Below are 24,216 nucleotides of genomic sequence, written 5' to 3'. Positions count from 1 at the left end.
ACATAACATTGAAATTGCACATTTACCACAGCAGTATTGCTATGTATATTTTTTTTACATAACTTAAAAAGTTAAAAAAACAAACGTGTATCTAAACTCAATTACCATGAATTGATTTACGTGGACCCCGACTTAAACAAGTTGAAAAACTTATTCAGGTGTTACCATTTAGTGGTCAATTGTACGGAATATGTACTGTACTGTGCAATCTACTAATAAAAGTTTCAATCAATCAATCAAAACCAGATGAAAATGAAGAAGTATAACTTATACAATAAAAACATATTTATAGTCTTAAAGAGCCAAACTAAAAAAAAAGTCTATCTGATAAAGTATGATAAGGGACAAATGTTTATAGATGCTAACATGTCCTCAGTGTTTGAATAAAATATTTGTTATGCAACTCAAACATATGCGATGATGTTCACTCCCAAAATAAATGTTTACCTTGTTTTTTTACCACAATTACTTTTCCATATTATTTTTTATTTTTTAGTAGGGGTTGCATTAATTCCATTAGATAACTGGCTCAAATTTGAGAGCAAGCTACAACGAACACGTCTATCCACCATTCGAAGCCACTTCTAAGGTACTAATCCTCATCACCATGGTGGAATATAAACTGAGTTTATTTTACGTTTCATCACTGGAGGACTAAAGGAAATGTAACGGCTAAGCATGCTACTCACGGACACTGAGCAGTACGGTGTAAGAAGCTAACCGCTAAAGCTTCAATGTAAAGTGGGGTTAAACGATCCAGATGTCGATGCTATTGATACCTAGTACAGTATCAGTATATAAACAATACTGTCTTTTCTTGTTCTTATTACAAACAAATTTGTTGGTGTTTTTTGTTATTGATTACAAACTCAGAAAGTAAGTCTCTGGATACAAGAAGGCTTTGAAGGCAAAACTCAAATGGTTTAAATGGCAGCAAAAAGTAGTTTTTGCAATTGTTTGGTTATTGTGCACTAGCCACTTTACTTTGTTAAAACAATTGTATGTAGCATTCAGTACCACACATTCAGTACATTATCAGGTTTACAACAATATGCAAATTATAAAGTTGGTATGGTATGGTAAATTCTAAATATAATAAGATAAGTGAATTTTTTTTTTATTTTGTTCACTATATATATATATATATATATATATATATATATATATATATATATATATATATATATATATATATATATATATATATATATATATATAAAATCTGGTGCTAAAGGTTCCATATTAATCTTTATCTTAAATAGATGGGGGGGTTGGGGGGGCTTATCTCTCTTCTGCTTGTGTTTTTTTGTTCACAAAAAATGGGCTCCCGGGCCAATTACAGGAAACCTGACAGAGCTTGGTGATAGGGGCTGGTCCTTCTTGTTGGAAGACAGGTGGAAAAAAGAGGCGCCCTGCTTGCAAGCGCTCCTGTTTGTTGCTGAATGTGAAAGACGTCTTCTGCCTCCTTTTATCTGTTCACTACAATGTGTTGGATCAATGTTAATGTGCATTTTTAAAACATGTAATTTTTTTGGAATGATTATGGGGGAAATGTTAAAAGTCTAATCAACCAAATGTTGTACGACCCCCTTGTGGAAGACCTCTGGTGTGATAGACCTCTTGTCTTCCTTATTTCAGGTGACGCGGGCAGCTGGTCATTCGTCTCTATCCAGGATGAGACTGTTTGTGTGTCGACATGGGGAGAGGATGGATGTTGTGTTTGGGAAACATTGGGTGACTCAGTGCTTTGATGCTAAAGGTGTGCACAAATGACACACGTGATGCTAAACATGCTAAGATTAAGCACACTGAAGATTATTGTGTTTGCAAGTGTAGGTCGATACGTACGCTCAAATCTCAACATGCCGTCCAGCCTGCCATCCAGAAGTGGGGGTCACCGGGACTATGACAAAGATTGTCCAATTACTGTGTTCGGCTCCACTCAGGCCCGTCTTGTAGGTTGGTATAGTTCAGACAAAAGACACATAAAGGGGGAGATCAGTATTGTCAGTTGAAGCGAGATCCTCCCAATGATGTGACTTATTCTTGCAGGTTTAATCATACTGTGATTGCTCCATCGCAGGTGAAGCCTTGTTGGAAAGCCACACTACATTAGACTTTGTTTATTGCTCTCCCTCACTTCGCTGCGTCCAGACTGCCCAGCACATTCTGCAGGGTAGGACCCCGGCCTAATTATTCATTCAGTAACACAGTGAAGCATCTTCAGCTTGTCGTTGGAGTGTTTTTATTTTTTACTTACTATCTCATCATGTGAATGACTGAATAGAGACATGCATCTTTATATAAGATAAATATGTATACAACTACTCATGCATAACTATACAACATTAATACATTATGACATCTATCGGTTTATTAATACTCTATCATGGGTAATGCAAATTTAATGTGTATGTTTTTCAAAAGGTTTTATGATTAGGGTTGGATACGTTTTCACATTTGAATTGATACGGTACCAATTCCAGATACCTGGGAATCGATACTCAACGGTAACAATTTTTGGTACTTCTGTGTTAATAAATGTTGGTTTGTTTAATAATAAAATCATTTTTTTTTAACATTTAACAGTGAAGTAATAACTGTGCTGTCAAATTTGTATATCTTGTATTTTTTTTTACATGTCTAAGTCTCATTTACAAGTACTGTATTATATGCCGTAGTATACTCTGCATGCAGGTTCAAATCAAAGATGTTGGATGGCAGTAGTGTCTACAGACTACGGAGTGTTGCCTAGTCAAGAAGTAGTATTTGCAATTAAGCTAAGTCTAGTCTATTGTTGAGCCCTAAAAGTGTTTTATACTGTAAATACTGTACTTATTACACACTAGCTGTTTGGTAGCAAAATGTATCTTAGTTTAGTTTTCATTACCAAATTAGAAGGTGTTGAAATTGCCATGTAAAATCGCTAATGCTAATCGGTAGAATGTCTATAGCAAATCCAATGCAAATTAGCATTGAGCTAGCGCATTTTGAAAAGTGGAGCCTTACTGTACTTTAGAGTGTTTTTTATCCGGCATATTTACTTTCTTAGCATGGAAAATTGTAAGATTACCTAGAGGCAGTCCGAATGAATCTGCTCTGAGTGCTGCTTGAGTGCCTGTTTGCTCGCCAAATGTTCTCGCCGTCTGGAGTCTGCAACCTAACGTGACGTCACATAAAACAAAGGTATCAAAATATGTAGTTTGATTTTACGTGAATTGATACCTGGCAGAATCCGATCAGTGCCTGTTTAAGTACTGAATTTGGTGCCCATCCCTAATTATGATTCACTCTGGAAGAAATATGTATATCAATTCAAACCAACAGCAGGTACCGCATAGCCACATAACTAGTTGTGCAAATACATACAACACAATGTTGGAAATACACTACATTGCATCAGTTTATTGTATTATTTGGCCCTCCTGTCCACCCAGATAACATAACTGATAAAATAGTCGCTTGTCTCAAATTAACATGTTTAATAAACTTGAATAGCACAAGTTTGTAAACTTTGGCTGATCTACACATTGATTCATTTACACAAACTCTGTCTGAGGTGATTATTGATTTTTGGAGGCTTCTAATATGGCTATTCTAAACATACCAAACGTGCCAATTTAGGGCACACCCCATGATGTCCTAATTCAACTGATTAACTCAACAACACTGAGTCACCAACATGTGGGATTCTTTGGGCACTTTATTCCATAAAATGAAAAGCGGGCAAACAGGCTAGTTTGATAGGCGCAGTGTTTGGCCGCACAATAATTCAGACAGTATATTAAAAAAAGAGACATTTTTGACAATCATTTTTCCCACTGTACAGTCAAAGTGATTGTGTCCTATTTTGCTCACATAACTCTAACTATACTGTTACAAATTGGGACAAGATTGTGGGTAGCTCTGACTGTTTTTTTGTTTCAGGTCTCCAACAGGAGGGCAAGACAAAAATCCGTGTGGAACCCGGACTTTTTGAGTGGACCAAATGGGTTTCAGGCACAAGTTTACCCACCTGGATCCCCCCAACAGAGCTTGCTGCTGCAAACCTGGGTGTGGACACAACCTACAGGTACGGACATCAGTATGCTAATTACCGAAATACAAATACTAATGCCCTCTTCCAATCCTTTGTCCGTAGACCTCATATTTCCATTAACAAGCTGGTGGTTTCTGAGTCTTATGACACGTACATAAGCCGGAGCTTCCAAGTGACACGGGAAATCCTGTCAGAGTGCAAAAACCTGGGTAACACTTATTTTTTAAAATTGAACACCTTAAACACAGTGCTTTTTCACTCTTTATATGCAAGTGTTGCAAGTTGCATGTTATATTCAGTATGTACGTATATTTATGTATACGAGTGTCATTTCATAGAATCTGTGCCATTCTCCAAGAAATAAAATGTATAATTAATGTATAATTAAGTAAAATATGTTTTTTATCATGCAAAGTGTTTTGCGCGATGATCTGAAAAATAGTATTTGTTTCCTTTGAATATTTCCTCAAAATAGATTTGACAATGAAATATAATCATTTAAATCCTTCAGATTTGGTCATTTTTACCCATTATTTTTACTTCTTATCCCAAATACACTTTAAGTTTATTTTCTTTAAAAACAAAAAAAAGAACAATTTACTTTAGCATGTGTTACTCAGTCGTATTAGTACGGATGGGCGCTAAAACCAGTTCCATAATGGCACAGGTCCCAATGTAAACGGTAGCAACGGAATAAAGAAGCTATCAGTGCTTAATTTTGGTGCTGAATGAATGCAGTCTCAACCACCTGCAACAAGAGCTTGGTGATGATATTTTGCAAATAACGACTTGTGAGTAATGTAGGCTTCTGTTGACCTTACCAGGCCAACAGAAGCCCTCATACCACCACTAGCAATACAGCGCTAGGCTCGCCAGTAGCCACCAAAACAACAGCACTTTCATAATGCACTGATGACGGTTAAGTCAAGCAAGGTTGCATTCACGAACCCCCGAAATTAGGAGTATGAATGTTACAAAAGTCGCTTTTTGCACATTCTCTTGGTTTCTATATTGCTCCAATAATTGTAACAATTCGTTGTGGATTTTAGTACCTGATTTATATAATCAAAGCATTTCAATTACGAGTTTCAACCTGAATATCAAACCAAAGGAATAAAATGTTTTTGTTTTGTTCAGTTGTTTTACAAAAATGTTTGTTTTTCAATTTTTGAGTATCGATTCAGGCACTGTTAAAACACTGCCAATGTTTTTCAATTACAGATTTTGTTCTAGTATCGGTTAAAATGTAAACACTGCCCATCCCGAATCATTACCCCCTTTTAAAAAAATGTGAGCTACCGGTATGTCACTCGTCACATTATTCACAGTATTTTGCATTATATATGTTTGCTATCTCAAAATCCAAGCACAGTCCTGTTACTTAAATTATTTTTTCCGTCCCTTCAGGAATTTGCAATGTTCCATTTGCGCCATTTTACGCAAATTCAACCAATTCCTGTGAATTATGAGCTGCCTCAGAAGTTTGTTCAATACTCGCAACCTCCCCGTACATTTTGGCCACTCAGCATAATTTTTATCAATCAAGCACGTGTCAACTGTCTAATCATAACTTTTGTTTCCTGTGTAGACAAATGAGGAACAATACAATATATCAACTCTTTATTGCTCAATCGGCACAATTTCACAGACATATTTCTGGTTCTCGCTACAGCCCTCAGCATTCTGGGTAATGTAGCATATATTTAGCAACACATTGGCGTCCTCACTTCCTAATTTAATCTATCTATATATTTATTTAACCTTTATTTGTCCAGGGTAAGACAATTAAAAACCTTTTTCGTTTGCAATGCATTTACCTGACAGAGATGTTGAAGTGTGATGATAATCTCTCTTTGTCTCTCAAGGTTCTGAAATGGTCTTAACTTGTCTGGGTAAATGTGTTGGAACATAAATACATTTTAAAGATAGACAAGCACTTTTCAAGTGTAAAACTTACATGGAGAATGTCTGCAACTTGTGGTCGGCAGAGCAGACAGAGGACAATAAGGAAGCCTTTGGTGGTGATTCTCTCAATTATATTTTATTAGTACTATTAATACTAGTAATTAATTAAAACAATACAGTAATTTGACAAGGAGATCTGAGTATGTGCTTTTACTTCCCTCTGGTGTCTACTTTAAAATCATTGTGGTTAAAAACGAGTAAAACGTCAATACAGTGTTTGTTTGTATTTTAAACACCTTTTTTTGTTGATATAGTTTGCTTTTTTTAAGGTTAACGGTACAATGAACACTTGCAATATTGATAGCTAATTCATAAAACCACAAGTGGGTTCAAAGACAGACTTTTTTTAATGTTTGTTGTTGTTTTTCCTTCCAATTTATTTTGTGGACTCCCTTTAATGTGAGCAACTTTTTTGCTAAAAAATAATTCCTGTTGCTTTCAGTCCTGTTACTCAAATGAGCCATATTGCCTTAGGAGCAATGTACAACATTTAAATAAAGTTGCCTGAGAGTAGTTCAACATGTGTACTATCAGATTTCGATTGGAAAAAAAGACAGAGATGTAAGTTTGATTTGAGATTTACAAATCAAACTTGTTCTTGTTTTGTGGACTGGCCCATATACAGCATATAGCATGGTCTGTGCATTTTGCGTCTCTGATCTCTACCTCTGACACAGGAAACAAGGTCCTGATTGTGGCCCATGCTTCCTCCCTGGAGGCCTGCACTCGCCAGATACAAGGACTCAGCCCACAAAACTCCAAGGACTTTGTCCAAGTTGTGCGGAAGGTCAGCCAGATGCTGCTTGCGTCACACTCTATTAGCTTCTTATTGTTCTTCTTCTCGCAATAACACGCTGTGGTGTCTTTTGTGCAGATTCCCTACTTGGGATTTTGTGCTTGCGAAGAAATGGGCGAGACAGGTGTGTGGCAGCTGGTTGACCCGCCCATCCTGCCGCTGACACATGGACCAAATCATTGCTTCAACTGGAGGGAAATGCTAATGCAAGACTAAAGAACACGCCGCTTCCTTTTACCCTCTGGAACTGCAAAAATCAATATTTATTTTTTAGCTACACTGCTTCAATTCAAACCCAATGACGCCAAAACAACAAGAAAAAAACGAAACATGTCTGGCTTCCAGGAAAGGCATCTTGTCAATGGGGGGGGGGGGGGGGGGGGGGGGGATTGGGGGGGCTAAACGTATTGAGGTGCACAGCTCAGGAATGTGAAGATCACAGCAAACCGTAGCTAGACTCACTTTGTGTTCTCTTGCCCACCAATACACTGTGACAGATGACAGAGACTTGTACTGCAGGAATATTTTCCATATGACATAAACTATTATTTGACTTGTGGCTATTAAAAAAAAAAAAAGCACAAAAGAAAGGGAGGAACTGATCATTGTTGACATAGCGGAAGTGGGTTGTTTATTCTACCTGTTTTTATTCCAACAAATGTCATATAATTTGCCATTCTGTTCCACCAACAGTTATTATGAGGCCACAAACAATAAAGACGCCATGCAGTTTTAATAACCTCCACTACTAAATAAGTCAGATGTCTATGACATCCATTCATTTAATCGGCTTTGCAACCATAATGCTTTTCAATTTTTTTATTCCACTTTTATCACATTTCATTTGACTGTAGCCTGCATTTAATATTAAAGCGATACAAAGTATTTGTATGTGTGTGGAATTATTTAAATTTTTATTGTTTATTTATATTCAGGTTTATACGTTAATACAGAGAGTATGCGAACAATGACGGTTCTGACTAATTTTCGCCTCTGTAAAGTGCTTATTTCTTTACGGTCAATACCAATACATTCTACTCTATATTTTTCGAGATCATATAATCAGAATAAAACACATATTTTAGGCCACCCCAGAAAATATATTTTATAAAAATAATAATTAAAAAAAAAAAAAAATTTCCTTTTTTTAGAATAAAACACATATTTTAGGCCACCCCAGGAAAAATATTTTATAAAAATAATTTTTAAAAAATACAGTAATTTCCTTTTACAATTGAGGAAAAAATCGTCAGCACTGCAGTGCAAACATGAACAAGCAAAAACTACCATTGGTTCATTTTTTATTGATATTTGTATCATAATTATATTATTTAGTCATTTGGTTGTGTCCTAGGACTTTTTCCTATGGAGTTTTTCCAAACGTATAACAATATCAGTAATACAACCAAAGTCGATCCTATCGATATTTGGATCGATCCACACAGCCAATTGAAAGGTGAAGGTACAATTATCTCATGCATTTAGTCCAACTAATGCACATACTGTATGGTATTTGAAGTTGTCTTCCAGTAGAGGTGAGTTTGAGTAAAGAAGTGTTCGCTTTAAATGAGTTGGATAACTATGTTTTGATGTAAAGGGGAATGTTTGAAATATGCTAGCTAGCTCGGGACTTCCGTCGATAGCTGGTTTATGGCCTATACAACCTGTCAAAAAAGTGCTTTCTTGCTTAATATTGTCGGTCAAAACAGTGTTTTGTGATTATTTAAGAGTATTTTCGAGGTGGTTAGTATGGTTGCGTCATTGTCAGGTATTAGGGTGCATACAACTTTGTAATAATCTTCGATGTATATTATTCACAGTAAGTAAAACATTATATAATAAAAAACAATTGATTTTCTATACTGTGGCGGTCGTTACATTGCATAAAATAATCAGTTCAATTACATGTTAACTATATTTTTAAAAAGCACACTATTATATTGACGAGCTATATGAGGGTTGAACACTAGATGGCGCTACCTCCTGTTCCCCAGTGAACAGCTCATCGATAGGATCACTTTATGAGAACCACAACTTTACATTCAACACTTACTTTCACACATAATGCTCGCAGTATTGTTCTGTTTGAATGGCATTTTGTTACCCTAGTTTGATTCGGCTGTTCTTTGTTGTGGGTTAAAATTTTAAAAAGTACAAAACATTAAGATACTAAACAACATGTACTGTATGTCTAAAATGTTATTTAAATTTAGAATGTTGCAACCTATGCAACTTGAAAAACAGGCCAGGAGGTCAATTCTTCATAAAATGATTTTAAATACAGTACTAATAATTACATTGTTTTAAGTGTTGTGTAACTTTAGTTCCTTTATACTGCAGCTGTCAAACTCAAGGCCCTGGGGCCAGATCTTGCCTGCCACATCATTTTACATGGCCCACAAAAGCCTAGAAATAATTTTCATCAATAAAGTAATCTTTTCTTACTAAATGTATTATTTTTCTTCATTTTGACTGAAAAAAATACATGTACCTATCGTCTGTCTTTTAAAACTTTAATAATGTCTAATAATGCAGCAACATATTATAGATTACAAACATGTTTAAAAAAAAAAACCTTAGATATCGGCTTGACTTAGGATTTCAAAGCAAGTTATCCATCAAATTGATTTTACATTAAAATTCTAGCAACTGAACTGCCATTTTATCATTGGAAAAAAAATGTGGTACCGTTTTTCCATTTACAGTAATACATTTTAAAAACAACCTTAGATTTTATGGTAAAGAAAAACTGGTAACTCAATTGACAGAATTTTACAGTAAAAATAAAAAAAAATGCTCTTTCTCTATTTACTAATAATATACACTAGACTTAGAGACTTAGACTTTCTTTATATCGTCATTCAAATTTGAACTTTACAGTACAGATAAGAACGAAATTTCGTTGCATTAGCTCAATGTAGTGCAGGATAAAAAAACACTGTAAATTTGATTTTTTTAAACTGTAAAACAGTGGTACTATTTGTCCATTTTCTGTTAAATGCTGTAAAAAGGTTTAAATCGGCAAAACTGGACAATCATGCATTACATACTATACAGTACCTTTTGCACTTTATTAATTTATATTATGTGTTGTCTACTTTGTACTTTTTTATGTCATTGCCTGAAATAAATAAATAAATGAAAACGGAAAAAAAAAAAGATAAATTATATTTATCCACAGATTTTGGAGTGTTCGTTAAAAAAATTCAAACGCATACAGTCATGTAGTAATATTATGAAGCGAAACCTTAAACATTCATATTCATATTATTGACCGTCACAAGTGACCCTCTGAGGTCAGCCATAACTGTGATGTGGCCCTCAATGAAAACGAGTTGACACCCCTTCTTAATACCAACTTATTCAGATGTTTTCCTACAGCAGACGACATAGTAGCAGCAAAGATCAGCATCTCTCACCTTCTGGGATCAATGGTAGGACGTCATCTTAGTTCAAAACAACAAATGTTCTTTAAATTGCTGTTTTTTTTCCCAAATTTAAATGCATTACATTTGTAGATTTAATTGAGTTGCATTGTTTCAGCAGTGTTTTACGCTACACATTAATTGTCTGCCTTTGTATTTTCACTAAATATGTATTTCATACTTTGAACACTTTAGTTTACTTGTTACAGGGACAGCACATAATAAATATTTCTGTAACCATGCTAGAGTAGTCACGAGACAGATGATAAAGGTCACTCTAAAAGAATAAAATGTAATATTTACATGTGAAATATAGCAAATACAATACATTACTAAATAATTGTGCTAGTCACAGGTACAATAATAGCTATTATTTTGTTGTGATTTATAGAACCTTTATTGCTTTACCACAGTGAGTATGTTTTTCCATCTTAATTTAAATGCTGTTTCACCTCCTAATATTGCATATAATTAGGTTATGGAGCTGCATCTTCATATTTTCCTGCCCAAACATTATCCTGTCTGACTTGATAGCGGTCCACATACGCCTCTCGGTGCAGGTGAGAGTTTGGGGAGGTGATTTTTGTTTTATTCAGCCTGCTTAGATTGGGGTAGCTATAATGACATCAGCGAGGACACTGGAGGAACTGAGAGTCTAGTTTCCTTAGAGACGGTGTCAAAGGAGTATGAGGTCATTTTCTGGCCAAACTAGAAATTACATTTGCTGGTCATGTTGACCCTTGATCACTGTAGGACTCCAGCCCTGTGGGTCCAAGAAGGCCACTTGGCAGGTTCATTTTCCATCTAATGTGGGGACACCTAAAGTTAACTGTTAGGGGCCCTGATAAATACATCTTATATACCAGCGCACTTGTGTTCGTGTGCTGCTGTCAAATGCATATACCTTAGAAAGATGTGCAACGTTTGAACAACAGAGACAGTCATCTTCTTTGCTAATGGAGTTTGACACAGCTGTCACGAGTTAGAGGCCACGTCTCTGGAGGCTTAGAACGGACGTCTGAGTCCAACTGGAGCAAACGCGCATGCTTGTTTCTCCAGCTCGTGATGAACAAAAGCTCTTAACTCTTACAACATTTAAGATTCTTGATTTATATGTAAAATACATACCGTATTTTCCGCACTATAAGGCGCACCGGATTATAAAGTGCACCTTCCATGAATGGCCTATTTTAAAACTTAGTTCACTTATAAGGTGCACCGCATTATAAGGCGCATAGAATAGACGCTACAGTAGAGGCTGGGGTTGCGAGACCTGTTGTGGCTCAATATTGGTCCATATATAAGGCACACTGGATAATAAGGCGCACTGTCAGCTTTTGAGAAAATTGAGGTTTTTAGGTGCGCCTTATAGTGCGGAAAATACGGTAGATTAAACTTTTTAGTATTTGATTCAGTTAACTTTAAACTCGGACAAAGAAGAATGTATATATATATATATATATATATATATATATATATATATATATATATATATATATATATATATATATATATATATATGTATATGTATATATATATATATATATATATACATATATATATATATATATATATATATATATATATATATATATATATATATATATATATATATATATATATATATATACACACACACACATACTACTTTCTTAATCAGATTAATCACACTTTTATATCGTGATAATCCGAGTAAATTACTTGCTTGCATAACTTTGAAAGATACCCCTATATTTGGAGGCATGCGATTTTATTGTCAGAATGTCATATACAAGATACTTTTTTTTTTTACTAAATATACGTAATTTATTTGTTGAAAACATGGTAACAGTTGTCTAAAATATCTTAAATTCGATACGTTTTTGTGAATAATCACATGCTAAATACTAAATATACATAATGTATTTGCTCAGAACTTGCTAAGAGTTTTATCTTAAGTATCTAAAAGGCTATAAGTTATATATACTGTATATATATATATTTTTTTTTCAAGGGTTGAAAACATACCAATAGCCTTTTAAATTAAGTCTTTCCCCATTGCATTGAATGCATTTTTGCTAATCACTATTAATTTTGTTAGTTTCTGGAAAAGGCACAATAACAACAACAACAGCAAAAAAAGGAAATTAGTGTTTAATATAAACTTAACAGCACAAAGAGCATCAAAACAGAAGGCTTTAAAAAGACATTTGACTAATTTAGGTAAATTGATAATACAATGAAGAATGGACTGATTAAATGTTAATAAAAACATTATATTTTGAAAACAAAGGAAACACTAAAAACAACTTCTCAGGAGGAAGTTTATTTACGATAACATTTACTTCAACTTCATCCTGCAGCGATTTGCTCCAAATCCAATAAAACAGCATGAGAATCTCATGACAGTTTTTTATTTATTCATTTTTTTTTTTTTTATTTACAGCAATGTACGGCAAAAGCATAAGAAAACTGGAAATTTCTGAGGGTTTTTCTTTTGTGTTCTGTCCTGGAGTTGTTGGGAGAGAGGGAGTGGGGAGGAGGAGGAGGAGAAGGGAAGTGGAGTAAGGTTGGAGTTTCAACACAAGAGCACTGGCAAAGGGGCTGCTTCATACTGTGCTCTTCTTAGCTGGCCGTGCATCTCTGTTTGTATTCGCTGGGGGTCAGCATGCACCTGTGTGTATGTGCGTGCGTGTGTGTGTGTGCGTGTACGTGTATGTGTCTCAGTTCAACTGCTTGTTTACCCATGCTGTCATGTTAGCAGCTCGTGCAGCAGTCAGCAGAGGAGAGGCAGAAGTGGACCTGACAGACTGAACATAACAAAGGAATGTATTTGGGAAGTTTCTGCCTCCATCTTGAGTCGAAAGAAATCTGAGGGGACCAACTTTCCTTGCAGCAGTCAAGCGCTGACAGCAAGCAGAGCGGTGTGACAAAAGGTAGGTGCCTTGCAAATAGTTATTGAAGGTTGTGACACGCTTTTGACTTTCCCTAACAATTTGCTGCCTCACACAAAACTGCCAGCACTTATATCGTGAGTCTTCACACAAGCTTTTTTAAGTGTGTACATGTAGTGTCTAGTGATGTGGTTGTGTGTGTTTATAAGTGCGCCGTTGTTTGTTGAATTTCATGATGACTTGGGCTTGGGTTTCACCTTTGGATTAAACTCAGCTGCTCTGGTTTATTTACATCTCTCTTGCACAGGAATAAACACACACTCGAGCAAACACAGGAAGTAAAATGACTGAGTGGTGTATTGCTTCACAGACCACATTCACTACTGCTAGTCCAACTTGCAGAAAACGTTAAATGTACACTCAAATAGTTTTAATGCCTTATAAACATACTCTATTTAAGTAACTCACATGTGTTGGAAGATTTTGCAACAGGGAAAAAGTTATCTTTCTGCACAGAGCCAAACAATATGTAGGCATTAATCGCAGTCCCAAGAAATACCTAAAAGAAATGTGTTACACTTTTCATACTTGATTCAATTATGCCTAATAGCTAATGTGCTAACTGCTAAGGAGAGCTGCTACACTTTAAGGACAACCACACATTAAAAAACACATTAATTAGTCATTTGGTTTTCCTTATAAACGGTGTAGAGTATTTTTATTTTGCTATTATTGATTTAAAAAAAGGAGGGAGACCTTCCTTAAAGTGTGTCAAAAATACTCTCTTCATTAGTTAGGATCAAGTTATGGTCACACAATCAAGTATTGTAAATATAAACACTTGCCGTATTCTTCTGAGAAACAGCGTCCTCTGCAGTGGACATTTAAGCATTTTTTTTCCTGAAATTGGACCAACAGGAAACGTCCATTGCAGAGGACGTTGCTTCCCGAGATGTTGTTAAGCTCAGTGTTTCAATTGTCATTTGTTTGTTTGCTGGTAAAAGCAGTTTACCAGGGAACAATCCATTTTGGGGTGCATCCTGGTAGTTTGCAAGATGTGACATTTTTTAAAAACATTTTCAGAGGAAAAAACGCACAAACCCCATATGTAAAATTCAGGCCTGTGCAAAAGGTTGGTAGGTAGCTGCAAGCAATATTGTATTCTTGCACACATCGATATTTAGAGACAAAATGTGAATTGGTCATGCTGTTCATCACCCTGATCACTGCTATTAATTATATTGCTGTTTTCAGTAAGAGGTGTAAGCACAGCACATTTATTCAGGCTTCATCATGTTAAGAAAATACACAATAAAGCCCATGCTTTTTTTAATTGCTAAAGAAAATTATTACAGTAAGGCACTTTAGAAAATTGCTTTACATTAATTTCAAACATATTCCAAACCTAAAACTAAGCACACTTTTTGTGAGGATCAGAATGATAATCATTTGCAAAAAACTGAAGTCATTGTTGGGAAGAAGGGTATATGTTGAAGGCCTTGCATGCTTCACATTCTTAGCAGATGACCTCTATGGAAAATAAGCACAGTCGCACTTGCCATGATTACATTCTTGAATATTTTAGAAATAGTTTGCCTTAATATCGCCACTTACTAATTTAACGTATTGTCAGAAGGTGGCAATTTTGTCGTAAAATCATTAGATATCAGACAATACATGAATAGTGTTTTTTCCCCTCTGCATTTGTATGCTTTAGGTGTGTTTCACTTGTCGGCCTAATGATGCTGTTCAGAGATTATTGTAGATTATTAGCAAATGTTTTATCAGTGGATTTGTTAATGAAAAGAGATATTAACCAAAAATGCCTCAACATGATAGATACAATTGTAGAGTTTTTGCTGTCAAAAAAATAGTTTCTTGTTTGGAAGTTAAAGTTATTGTAGTTAAAATGAGGCGGTGGATCAAAAATAAATGTATCAATCTCCTATATTATCATGAGGTTTAAGGGCTGAATAGGTGCTATCCTTGCAATGATCACACACCATTTCACTAAATAATCCTATAACAAACCAAAGGCACCATGGCACTACTAGCTGCATTCGTGCAGGGGAAAGAAAACTTGACTGGAGTTTTTCAGATATAGTGACAATATATACTGTATGTAACACTTTCAATTTGCTGCTTTTAAGTGACATAACTTTTTGATATAGATCTCCATTGTTCTACAACTATTCCCTCTTACAGAATGTTCCCTCTTGCAGGTGTAGCAGTATAGGAGTTCTTGGGTGGTATGGATATAAGCGGGCTGGACATCTGTAAGTTGAAAATCTACGTACCGGTACATACATACATATAGCTCATTATTGAGCATGGTGTAAACTCAAATTTTACTAGCAATCTTTTTGTGTGACAAGCACACATATGTTTTTCTATTTTTTTAATGCATTTTAATTTGTAAACAAATGCTAGCAAAAGTCTATTGCACCTATAAAGCGCCTTAAAACATCTAAAAACATCCATTAATGTTTTATATGCATGCTGTGAGTATATATAAAATGTAATAACAGGCACACTCATATAACATGTAATATTTACACATTTTGCTCATTTTAAGCATATGGCAATGTATTCATTTCACAGGTGCATTACAACGTTCGCTATTCTCTTTAACAATACCAACAACAACTACTAATCATGGCAGACCTCACGAGAGCCATCAAAGACTACGTTTAAGACAAATGATGATCCAGAATCTTATATTTTTAAAGGCCTACTGAAACCCACTACTACCAACCACGCAGTCTGATTATATATCAATGATGAAATCTTAACATTGCAACACATGCCAATACAGCCGGGTTAACTTATAAAGTGCAATTTTAAAATTCCCGCCACACTTCCGGTTGAAAAACTCCTTTGGATATGATTTATGCACGTGACGTCACAAAAGCAACGGAAGTGGTTGGACCCCATCGGACCCGATAGAAAAGCCTCTTGTTTTCTTTGACAAAATTCCACAGTATTCTGAATCTTTTGCAATTTGTTTAATGAACAATGGAGACTGCAAAGAAGAACGTTGTAGGTGGGATCGATCGGTGTCTTAGCGGCTAAGTACAATACTGTAATATCCGTGATATTTGCATTAGTGTACTGTGTCTTTAAGGGTTTGGGGAACGCGCATGCGCGAGTGAGTTGGCGGAGAACTTGAGTGTGTGTGATCGTGACTTTTGGCTAACAGCAGCTCGTGTATGTGTGTGTGTTACTTTTTGAACTACAACCAGTTACCGCTTGTTAATAAAGCGATTGAGCAATTTGTTTAATGGACACTGGAGACTGCAAATAAGAAAGTTGGAGCCGGTGGAGCAGCGGACTACAGCAACACCAACACCAGGAGGTTGTGTTGTGTTTTGAGCAGGATAGCAGACGCACTACGGTGAGTCTAGCTTTGGCTTCCAAACATTTGATCGATTGCCCGTACGTGCGTGTCGATATGTGCATGTGACGTACGTAACTTTGGGGAAATATATGTTTCTTGCCGACTCTGATGGCGGCCGGGGTGTCGTCAAAAGCGTACAACGCCCGCCGCCGCATCTAAGTTAGCTACGCAGCTAGGTTAGCTTCTGTTTTTTTAGCTTCGCCAAGCTGAATATTATTAATCGTGTATTTACATGTTCATGGTTTAATAGTATTATTGATCTTCTGTCTATCCATCCAGTCAGGTTTTTTTTTAATTTAGTTTCTATCTGCATTTGAGACTGGCGCTATCGCGTTGGCTACGTAGCTAGGTTAGCTTCTGTTTTTTTAGCTTCGCCAAGCGGAATATTATTAATCGTGTATTTACATGTTCATGGTTTAATAGTATTATTGATCTTCTGTCTATCCATCCAGTCAGGGTTTTTTTTTTATTTAGTTTTTATCTGCATTTGAGACTGGCGCTATCGCGTTGGCTACGTTGCTAGGTTAGCTTCTGTTTTTTTAGCTTCGCCAAGCGGAATATTATTAATCGTGTATTTACATGTTCATGGTTTAATAGTATTATTGATCTTCTGTCTATCCATCCAGTCAGGTTTTTTTTAAATTTAGTTTCTATCTGCATTTGAGACTGCTGCTATCAAGTTGGCTACGTAGCTAGGTTAGCTTCTATTTGTTTAGCTTCGCAAAGCTGAATTATTAATTGTGTATTTACATGTTCAGTCACTGTGAATGTCCATTTCGCGTTCTCGACTCTCATTTTCAAGAGGATATAGTATCTAAAATGGTTTAAAATACAAATCTGTGATACACAATAGAAAAAGGAGAGAGTGTGGAATCCAATGAGCCAGCTTGTACCTAAGTTACGGTCAGAGCGAAAAAAGATACGTCCATCACTGCCTTTCAAGTCCTTCACTGTAACGTTCCTCATCTACGAATCTTTCATCCTCGCTCAAATTAATGGTGTAATCGTCACTTTCTCGGTCCGAATCTCTCTCACTCCATTGTAAACAACGGGAATTGTGAGCAGCACTACCGCTTGTGACGTCACGCTACTTCCAGTACAGGCAAGGCTTTTTTTTATCAGCGAGCAAAAGTTGCGAACTTTATCGTCGATTTTCTCTACTAAATCCTTTCAGCAAAAATATGGCAATATCGCGAAATGATCAAGTATGACACATAGAATGGATCTGCTATTCCCGTTTAAAAAAAAAAAAATCATTTCAGTAGGCCTTTAAGTCTGAATATAAAGAGGATGAGCTACATGTTTTAGACGCTGAGTGATAAACAGATCCAGCTTTGGTAAAACACTAAGCATCATGCAGCAGTATTGCTAAATGCTAAACAAATAACTACTGTAACTAAAAACATAAAACAATCACTTACTGTACAATGTCTGCTCTCACTTAGATGCTGACTGATGGGATGTTTATATTGTCCCGTTTAGATGAAGTTTTAAATAATCCTCCTCACATAGGTTAAAAAAAACAGGTGGGCACCAACGAGAGTATTTTTTGTGTCTTTCTCGCCATCTCCAGTTCTAAGTTGAATGTCAAAGTTGACCAACTTCCCGGTTTATGGCCACAACCTTGTACTATACAAGTGAGAGGCATGATTTATAATATAGTATTAACTTTTACCAACTCATAGCCAACGCAGCAGCAGCTCAGTATGTTAATACTGTAGCTGCATAAACTAGTTAGCTCTCTGTGATCACTGCGCCGCTAAAAATAGATCGTCTGCATTAGCGCTTATAACAACAATATTGCTAATACTTGGTAATATTCAGGTCACGAGATGTAAATGAAGTATTGTTGGCAGGATTTGGTTGTTTTTTAGAGGGCTTTATGAGCGCAATAGAGTACTCCCATTATCTGTATGCATATATAGAATTCCAAAAAAAGTACAGTTCCCCTTTTACAGCTTACTAAACAGAGTAGTCATGACTGATTTATTGACCGGACCAGGATATTTAGATTCCACCATCACTCAATGCCTCTATTGTTGCTGTTAGGATCTCTTCCCTCTGCAAAGTACTGTAAAATGATTACAATACATACAGTAAATTCTGGTACATGCTTGAGGAGATTACTCTTGTGGTTCTGAGTCGTGTTTTTTGATTAATACTTTGCTTTGAAGTTGCTTTAGTGCCACCTGGTCGCCCCCTGACTAGTTTCTCATGCAAGAGCACATTTTTGGACACCCAACCTAGATATGTTGTACAATCAATAGAATTGTTCCTCTGTCACTTATTAATTACAAGTAGATTTGGTCACATTTTCAGTAGACCCATAATACATTCATAAAAGAACCAAACTTCATGAATGTTTTTTGTGACCAACAAGTATGTGCTCCAATCACTCTATCATAAAAAAATAAGAGTTGTAGAAAGTATTGGAAACTCAAGACAGCCATTACATTATGTTCTTTACAAGTGTATGTAAACTTTTGATCGCAACCGTATATCTTCTGCTGCTTCTTATCAGCAGTGTTTGTCACACTGACTTTCTCCGCTCCAATGGTTGGAAAAACAGACTTATGTCCATCTCCAGCTGTAAGCTAATGTTAGCGAGTAAGACTGGATGTTTTGGGCGGATCTTCCAGGATTCATTCTCACATTTTCCACATCAACTATTGTTGGGGATGCTTGTAACTCAATTTTTTTCTCAGAACTTAAAGCTTAACAGTTAGCCGAGAGACAGCTTGTATCTTAAAACACACAAAAATTGAGGCACTCGTAAGTTGAAGCACCACTGTACTTACCTTTTTTTAAAGTTATATGCCGAACACTAGTGATGACTGAGTCCCTTTGTAGTTATGATTGATTATTGTCTACTTGGCTATATTGTATTGCTTTAAATGTATAAATGGTAAATGGTAAATGGGTTATAATTGTATAGCACTTTTCTACCTTTTTTAAGGAACTCAAAGCGCTTTGACACTATTTCCACATTCACCCATTCACACACACATTCACACACTTCTATTGTTCTATTTTCTTCTTTTGTCACCTCTGGTACCCGACTGTAGTGGAATTACAAGAACGGCCCAAATAAAAAGTAAAAAATCAAGATAAACGTGCATGTAGATTTAATCTTTTAGAAGTGTGTCTTTATTGTGCTCTATATAAAAAGTGTCTAAACCTTTTTTTACTGACTAAAACATGATTTACTGTATTTGGAAGCATTTTAAATTAAACATCTGGAAATTATAATTTAGAAAATAAATCAATGCCTGTTTTTGGAAGCAGTGAATAGTTTCTGTCTAGCGACTCGTGTGCGTATATTCTCTTAAACGTCTACAGGCTTCATACACAAGATGAGGGTTTTGTATGACTTTAACCTTCAGGCTTTTAAGTTAAAGCCCTCAACTTTTTGATTGACTTTGTTTTTTTCCTTTAAAATGAAGCAACTTTGCAGAAATGATCAATGATAAATGGGTTATACTTGTTTAGCGCTTTTCTACCTTCAAGGTACTCAAAGCGCTTTGACAGTATTTCCACATTCACCCATTCACACACACATTCACACACTGATGGCGGGAGCTGCCATGCAAGGCGCTAACCAGCACCCATCAGGAGCAAGGGTGAAGTGTCTAACTGGCTATAATTTCCTATTGTGGGGTGATGTAAAAGACAGCGTCTGTTAAATATTTCTTGATGACCCTGTTGGTCCATCCATGTCTTGAGAGAGCAACAGCAGGTACCTTGGACACGTTGAGGTCAGCAGCAGCTTTTTAAGTTTGTTCAAAGGTAAAAGGGCTGGTGTGCTTATTGAAAACAAAGGCAGGCAGGACTCATGCTGTGCAGTGTTTTCAACAAGTCATTTAGGTTGGAGATCAACTTCTCACCTACAGGCTAGTACTGAGACTCAAGTGTTTGTTCCCAGACTTGAGACAACAAAGAGATATTTTCAAGTTGGCTTCTAGTATGCATGTCAGACTTCATGTCGCAAAACCCCTCACATCATCCATCCATCCATCCATTCCATCCATTTTCTACAACTTGTCCCTATTGGGGTCGCGGGGCTCTCACATCATATGACAATATAATTATATTTATTATATAACTTAAAGTAGTCAGTGTACAGCTTTGAAAGCCGTATAAGTATCGATTTGCTGAATTAACTCTATACACAGTACACCTTGCAACAAGCATGTCCAAAGTGATAACATAACTGTTAGTATTTTGTGTCAGCACCATTGTTATTTAGCACAACCTTAATGCTCTTGGAGCCTACGGAATTTACTAGAGCTGCACAGGTTGTTACTAGATTCTTCTTCAACTGCTCCATGATAACGTAAATGAGCTGGTGCATGTTAAAAAGGCCTTGAGTCATAGTCGCCTCTAACTTTTTTCAGCAAGACAGTTGCCATGTGTTTGGGGTCGTTATCATGTTGGAAAAATGCCATGCTGTCCAGTTTCCTAAGGAAATGTCACAGTACATGTTGTAATTCTTGTTTCCCCTCAATGAATCGCAGCAGGCAGCACTCATGCAGCCCTAGAGCAAGGCACATCTATTCTTGACTGTAGGCAAGACACAACTATCTTGGTACTCACTTGTTTTGCCAGCTATTTAGAGAATAATGGCAGGGTTGAATTTACAGTATACTGCGTGCGATACTACAACATGATATGAGATACTGTAGCATACGGTCTATGCCAGGGCTATTCAACTGGCGGTCCAGGAGCCTAATTCAGCCCTGGAATGACACCAGACCCCCATGAGTTCAGTTCAAAGACGGAGACTAACATTTTTGCAGCAAATTAAATACAGTATAATAAGAGGTAACCTGGATCAGTCTAACCTGGTAAAACTTGACTGATTTTAACCTCATAATGGCTAGCGTCCACTGCAATGGACACCTGTTTTTTAAAAAACAGGGATTTTTTTTTTCCAGAAATTTGTAAGTCTTGACAAAAAAAATATATCAAAAACAAATGTCCAATACAGAGAATGCTGGTTCTCAAATTAACAATAATGGTGAAGGTAAAAGTCTGACCCCACCCCAATCCTTAGCTTTTTGGAAATGTGGCCTCTAGAAGAATTCGTTGAATAGCCCTGGTCTACTGTATAGGCATGATTTACTAAAGGTTTGCGTGTACTAAAAGACGTGCAATTCTGATAGCAAAAAACGTGTGCAAAGTAGATTGTGTCTGCTAAGTGAGCAGAATAAGGCATGTGCAAAATATATGTCGATCATCAAAACGCCAAACAATACTGGTAAGAGAAGATACAAATATAATTATTTAGCACGCGACATGTGATTTATCATCACTCACCACCCTTTTCAAGCACTATTTTGCGTTTTATTTAGCACGTGTCAGAAGGACTTGCAAACTGACAGTTCCATACATGGCTAAGGAGCTGAATAAAACCAATTAAACTGATGCGTTTTGGTGTCCTTTAGTATTTTGTTCGCTTTTTTCACATAAAATATATATTATGAACATTTTTGTTGTATGAAAAAAAAAATGTTTTAACTATGCATTTTTTGCGTTTTGAGTGGAGTAAGTGCAGCCTCTCTCCAATGATTGTATAGATATGATGTCGAATGCACACGCTTTTTAGCGCATGGTATTTGGATCTTAGTAAATCCGGCCCTATGTTTTTTGTAGTGCTTTTTGCGCCCAGTGGTATCTAAAATATTTTGCATTTTTATTGTACCAATTTATCATTGCAGTAAAATCAATATCAATTTCTGGTATTATAGTTCAGGACTACTGAGTGTCTACTAGGGGTGTAACGGTACGTGTATTTGTATTGAACCGTTTCAGTACGGGGGTTTCGGTTCGGTTTGGAGGTGTACCGAACGAGTTTCCACACGCACATGTGAAGTAGCCGCCTAAGCTAAAGTCTTAACAAGCTGCTCCGCTTTCTGCCTCTTCTCTGTCAGTACTCTACACAGCACCCAGCATTGTTCCACCCACACAACCATCTGATTGGTTACACGCAGAGCGGTAACAGCCAATCAGCAGTGCGTATTCAGAGCGCATGTAGTCAGTGATTAGCGTTTAGCAGGTAAGCATCAGGCAGCGGACTCTCCCCAAATTATGATAAACACCTCCCAGTCAACTACTAGTAACATCACTATGAGCCCGTTGACCTTCTAGAAATATAAAAGGCAGCTCAGCTCGCTCGCAGTCCTGGCTTGAGGTGAAGGCTAATTCGCTTTTAGCGTAACGTTAGCTCATTTTGCGGTGTGTGTGTGTGTGTGTGTGTGTGTGTTTGTGTGTTTGTGTGTTTGTGTGTGTGTGTGTGTGTGTGTGTGTGTGTGTGTGTGTGTGTGTGTGTGTGTGTGTGTGTGTGTGTGTGTGTGTGTGAGTGTGTGTTACGGAGAGCAAAGCCCTGTCTGTCTGTTATTTCACTTTACCTTTTTCTGTGTTGATTGAGCTGTGTTAAAGCAGCAAAAAAGGACATTATGTTAAATGAAGAGTTTCTGTCTCTGATAGTTGATATAATAATGTAACTGCATCATAAAGTCTACATGAACTCCATGGTGTTCAGGGATGAATAGTCTCTCCTATTGCTATTGTACTATTTTTTCAGCTATAGTTACATTAATCATTAGTAATGGAGCAGCCTAGTATTGAATGGCAGGGTCCCTGCTATCACATGTTGATAAAAATATAACATTTACATAATAAAAATCAACTACAGGCTTCCCAAATGCTGTAATAAATTAAGCATGATGAGTTGACTTGAAACTGTTTAATGTTGCACTTTTTATATGTAGAAGAAAAGTTTTGTTTTGTCATTTGATTTAATCTGAGCAACAACTTGAGGCAGTTTAATGTTGATTAACGTGGGCAGAATTATTATACTGTTCCCAATGTTAAAGGGATAAAGCCATTGTTTACAAATTTGGTAAATAATAGGGGTGTAACGGTACGTGATTTATATCGAACCGTTTCAGTACGGGGGCTTCGGTTCGGTCCGGAGGTGTACCGAACGAGTTTCCACACGGACATATTAAGTAGCGTAGCGCACGTTGTGTAAACAATGCACACTGAGACACAGCACATGGCATGCTAGCAACAACCGGGCTACGACAACATGAGCTGGAAGACCCTCCTGCCTTGTGAAGATCTCCCGTTTGGGAACACTTCGGCTGCGCGGTGCGGAGAACGGAGGTTTGCCGACATTGTTCAGCAGCGGTAAGGCATGCTTCTGCCAACACGTCAAACGTGCTAATCCATTTGAAGCGGCACCACCCCCAAGTGAACATCGCTTCAACAAAGATAGACAAGCAAACAGCTCCCACCTCTTACTGCCAAGTTAGCCAGGCTGGGGGGGGAAGAAAAGTTAATCTGAGGCTGAGTTGACTTGAAACTGTTTAATGTTGCACTTTTTATATGTAGAATAAAAGTTTTGTCATTTTATTTAATCTGAGCAACAACTTCCATCCATCCATCTTCTTCCGCTTATCCGAGGTCAGGTCGCGGGGCAGCAGCCTAAGTAGGGAAACCCAGACTTCCCTCTCCCCAGCCACTTCGTCCAGCTCTTGATTAACGTGGACCCCGATTTAAACAAGTTGAAAAACTTATTGGGGTATTACCATTTAGTGGTCAATTGTACAGAATATGTACTGTACTGTGCAATCTACTAATAAAAGTCTTAATCAATCAATCAATCAAAAAAAGGACTTTATATGTAGAAACGTTTTGTTAAGAAACCATTCTGAGCC

The 24,216-nt window shown here is 36.7% G+C and overlaps 1 protein-coding gene and 1 long non-coding RNA gene across 5 annotated transcripts in view; both read left to right on the top strand.

Moving 5' to 3' along the window:
- LOC133650497 (ubiquitin-associated and SH3 domain-containing protein B-like) overlaps positions 1 to 7,183 on the top strand; it is a 55,407-nt gene extending 48,224 nt beyond the window's left edge. For both annotated transcript variants that reach the window (XM_062047813.1, XM_062047812.1), the window contains 7 exons: positions 1,639 to 1,759; positions 1,837 to 1,959; positions 2,084 to 2,176; positions 3,928 to 4,072; positions 4,142 to 4,248; positions 6,682 to 6,791; positions 6,879 to 7,183. In XM_062047813.1, coding sequence (XP_061903797.1) covers positions 1,639 to 1,759; positions 1,837 to 1,959; positions 2,084 to 2,176; positions 3,928 to 4,072; positions 4,142 to 4,248; positions 6,682 to 6,791; positions 6,879 to 7,016 — 837 coding nt within the window. In that variant the 3' untranslated portion in view covers positions 7,017 to 7,183. The remainder of the gene's footprint in view (positions 1 to 1,638; positions 1,760 to 1,836; positions 1,960 to 2,083; positions 2,177 to 3,927; positions 4,073 to 4,141; positions 4,249 to 6,681; positions 6,792 to 6,878) is intronic.
- A 1,059-nt stretch (positions 7,184 to 8,242) lies between these two features.
- LOC133649697 (uncharacterized) overlaps positions 8,243 to 24,216 on the top strand; it is an 89,945-nt gene continuing 73,971 nt past the window's right edge. For 2 of the 3 annotated variants that reach the window (XR_009826120.1, XR_009826121.1), the window contains exons 1-4: positions 8,243 to 8,335; positions 10,182 to 10,234; positions 12,966 to 13,140; positions 15,321 to 15,374. This is a non-coding gene — a long non-coding RNA (uncharacterized LOC133649697). The remainder of the gene's footprint in view (positions 8,336 to 10,181; positions 10,235 to 12,965; positions 13,141 to 15,320; positions 15,375 to 24,216) is intronic. The other variant, XR_009826122.1, reaches the window with a different exon arrangement.

This window comes from Entelurus aequoreus, linkage group LG05, assembly GCF_033978785.1.
Source record: "Entelurus aequoreus isolate RoL-2023_Sb linkage group LG05, RoL_Eaeq_v1.1, whole genome shotgun sequence".
Taxonomy (NCBI): domain Eukaryota; kingdom Metazoa; phylum Chordata; class Actinopteri; order Syngnathiformes; family Syngnathidae; genus Entelurus; species Entelurus aequoreus.
The sequence above is the reverse complement of the archived record's forward strand: the minus strand, read 5'-3'. Positions and strand labels throughout refer to the sequence as shown.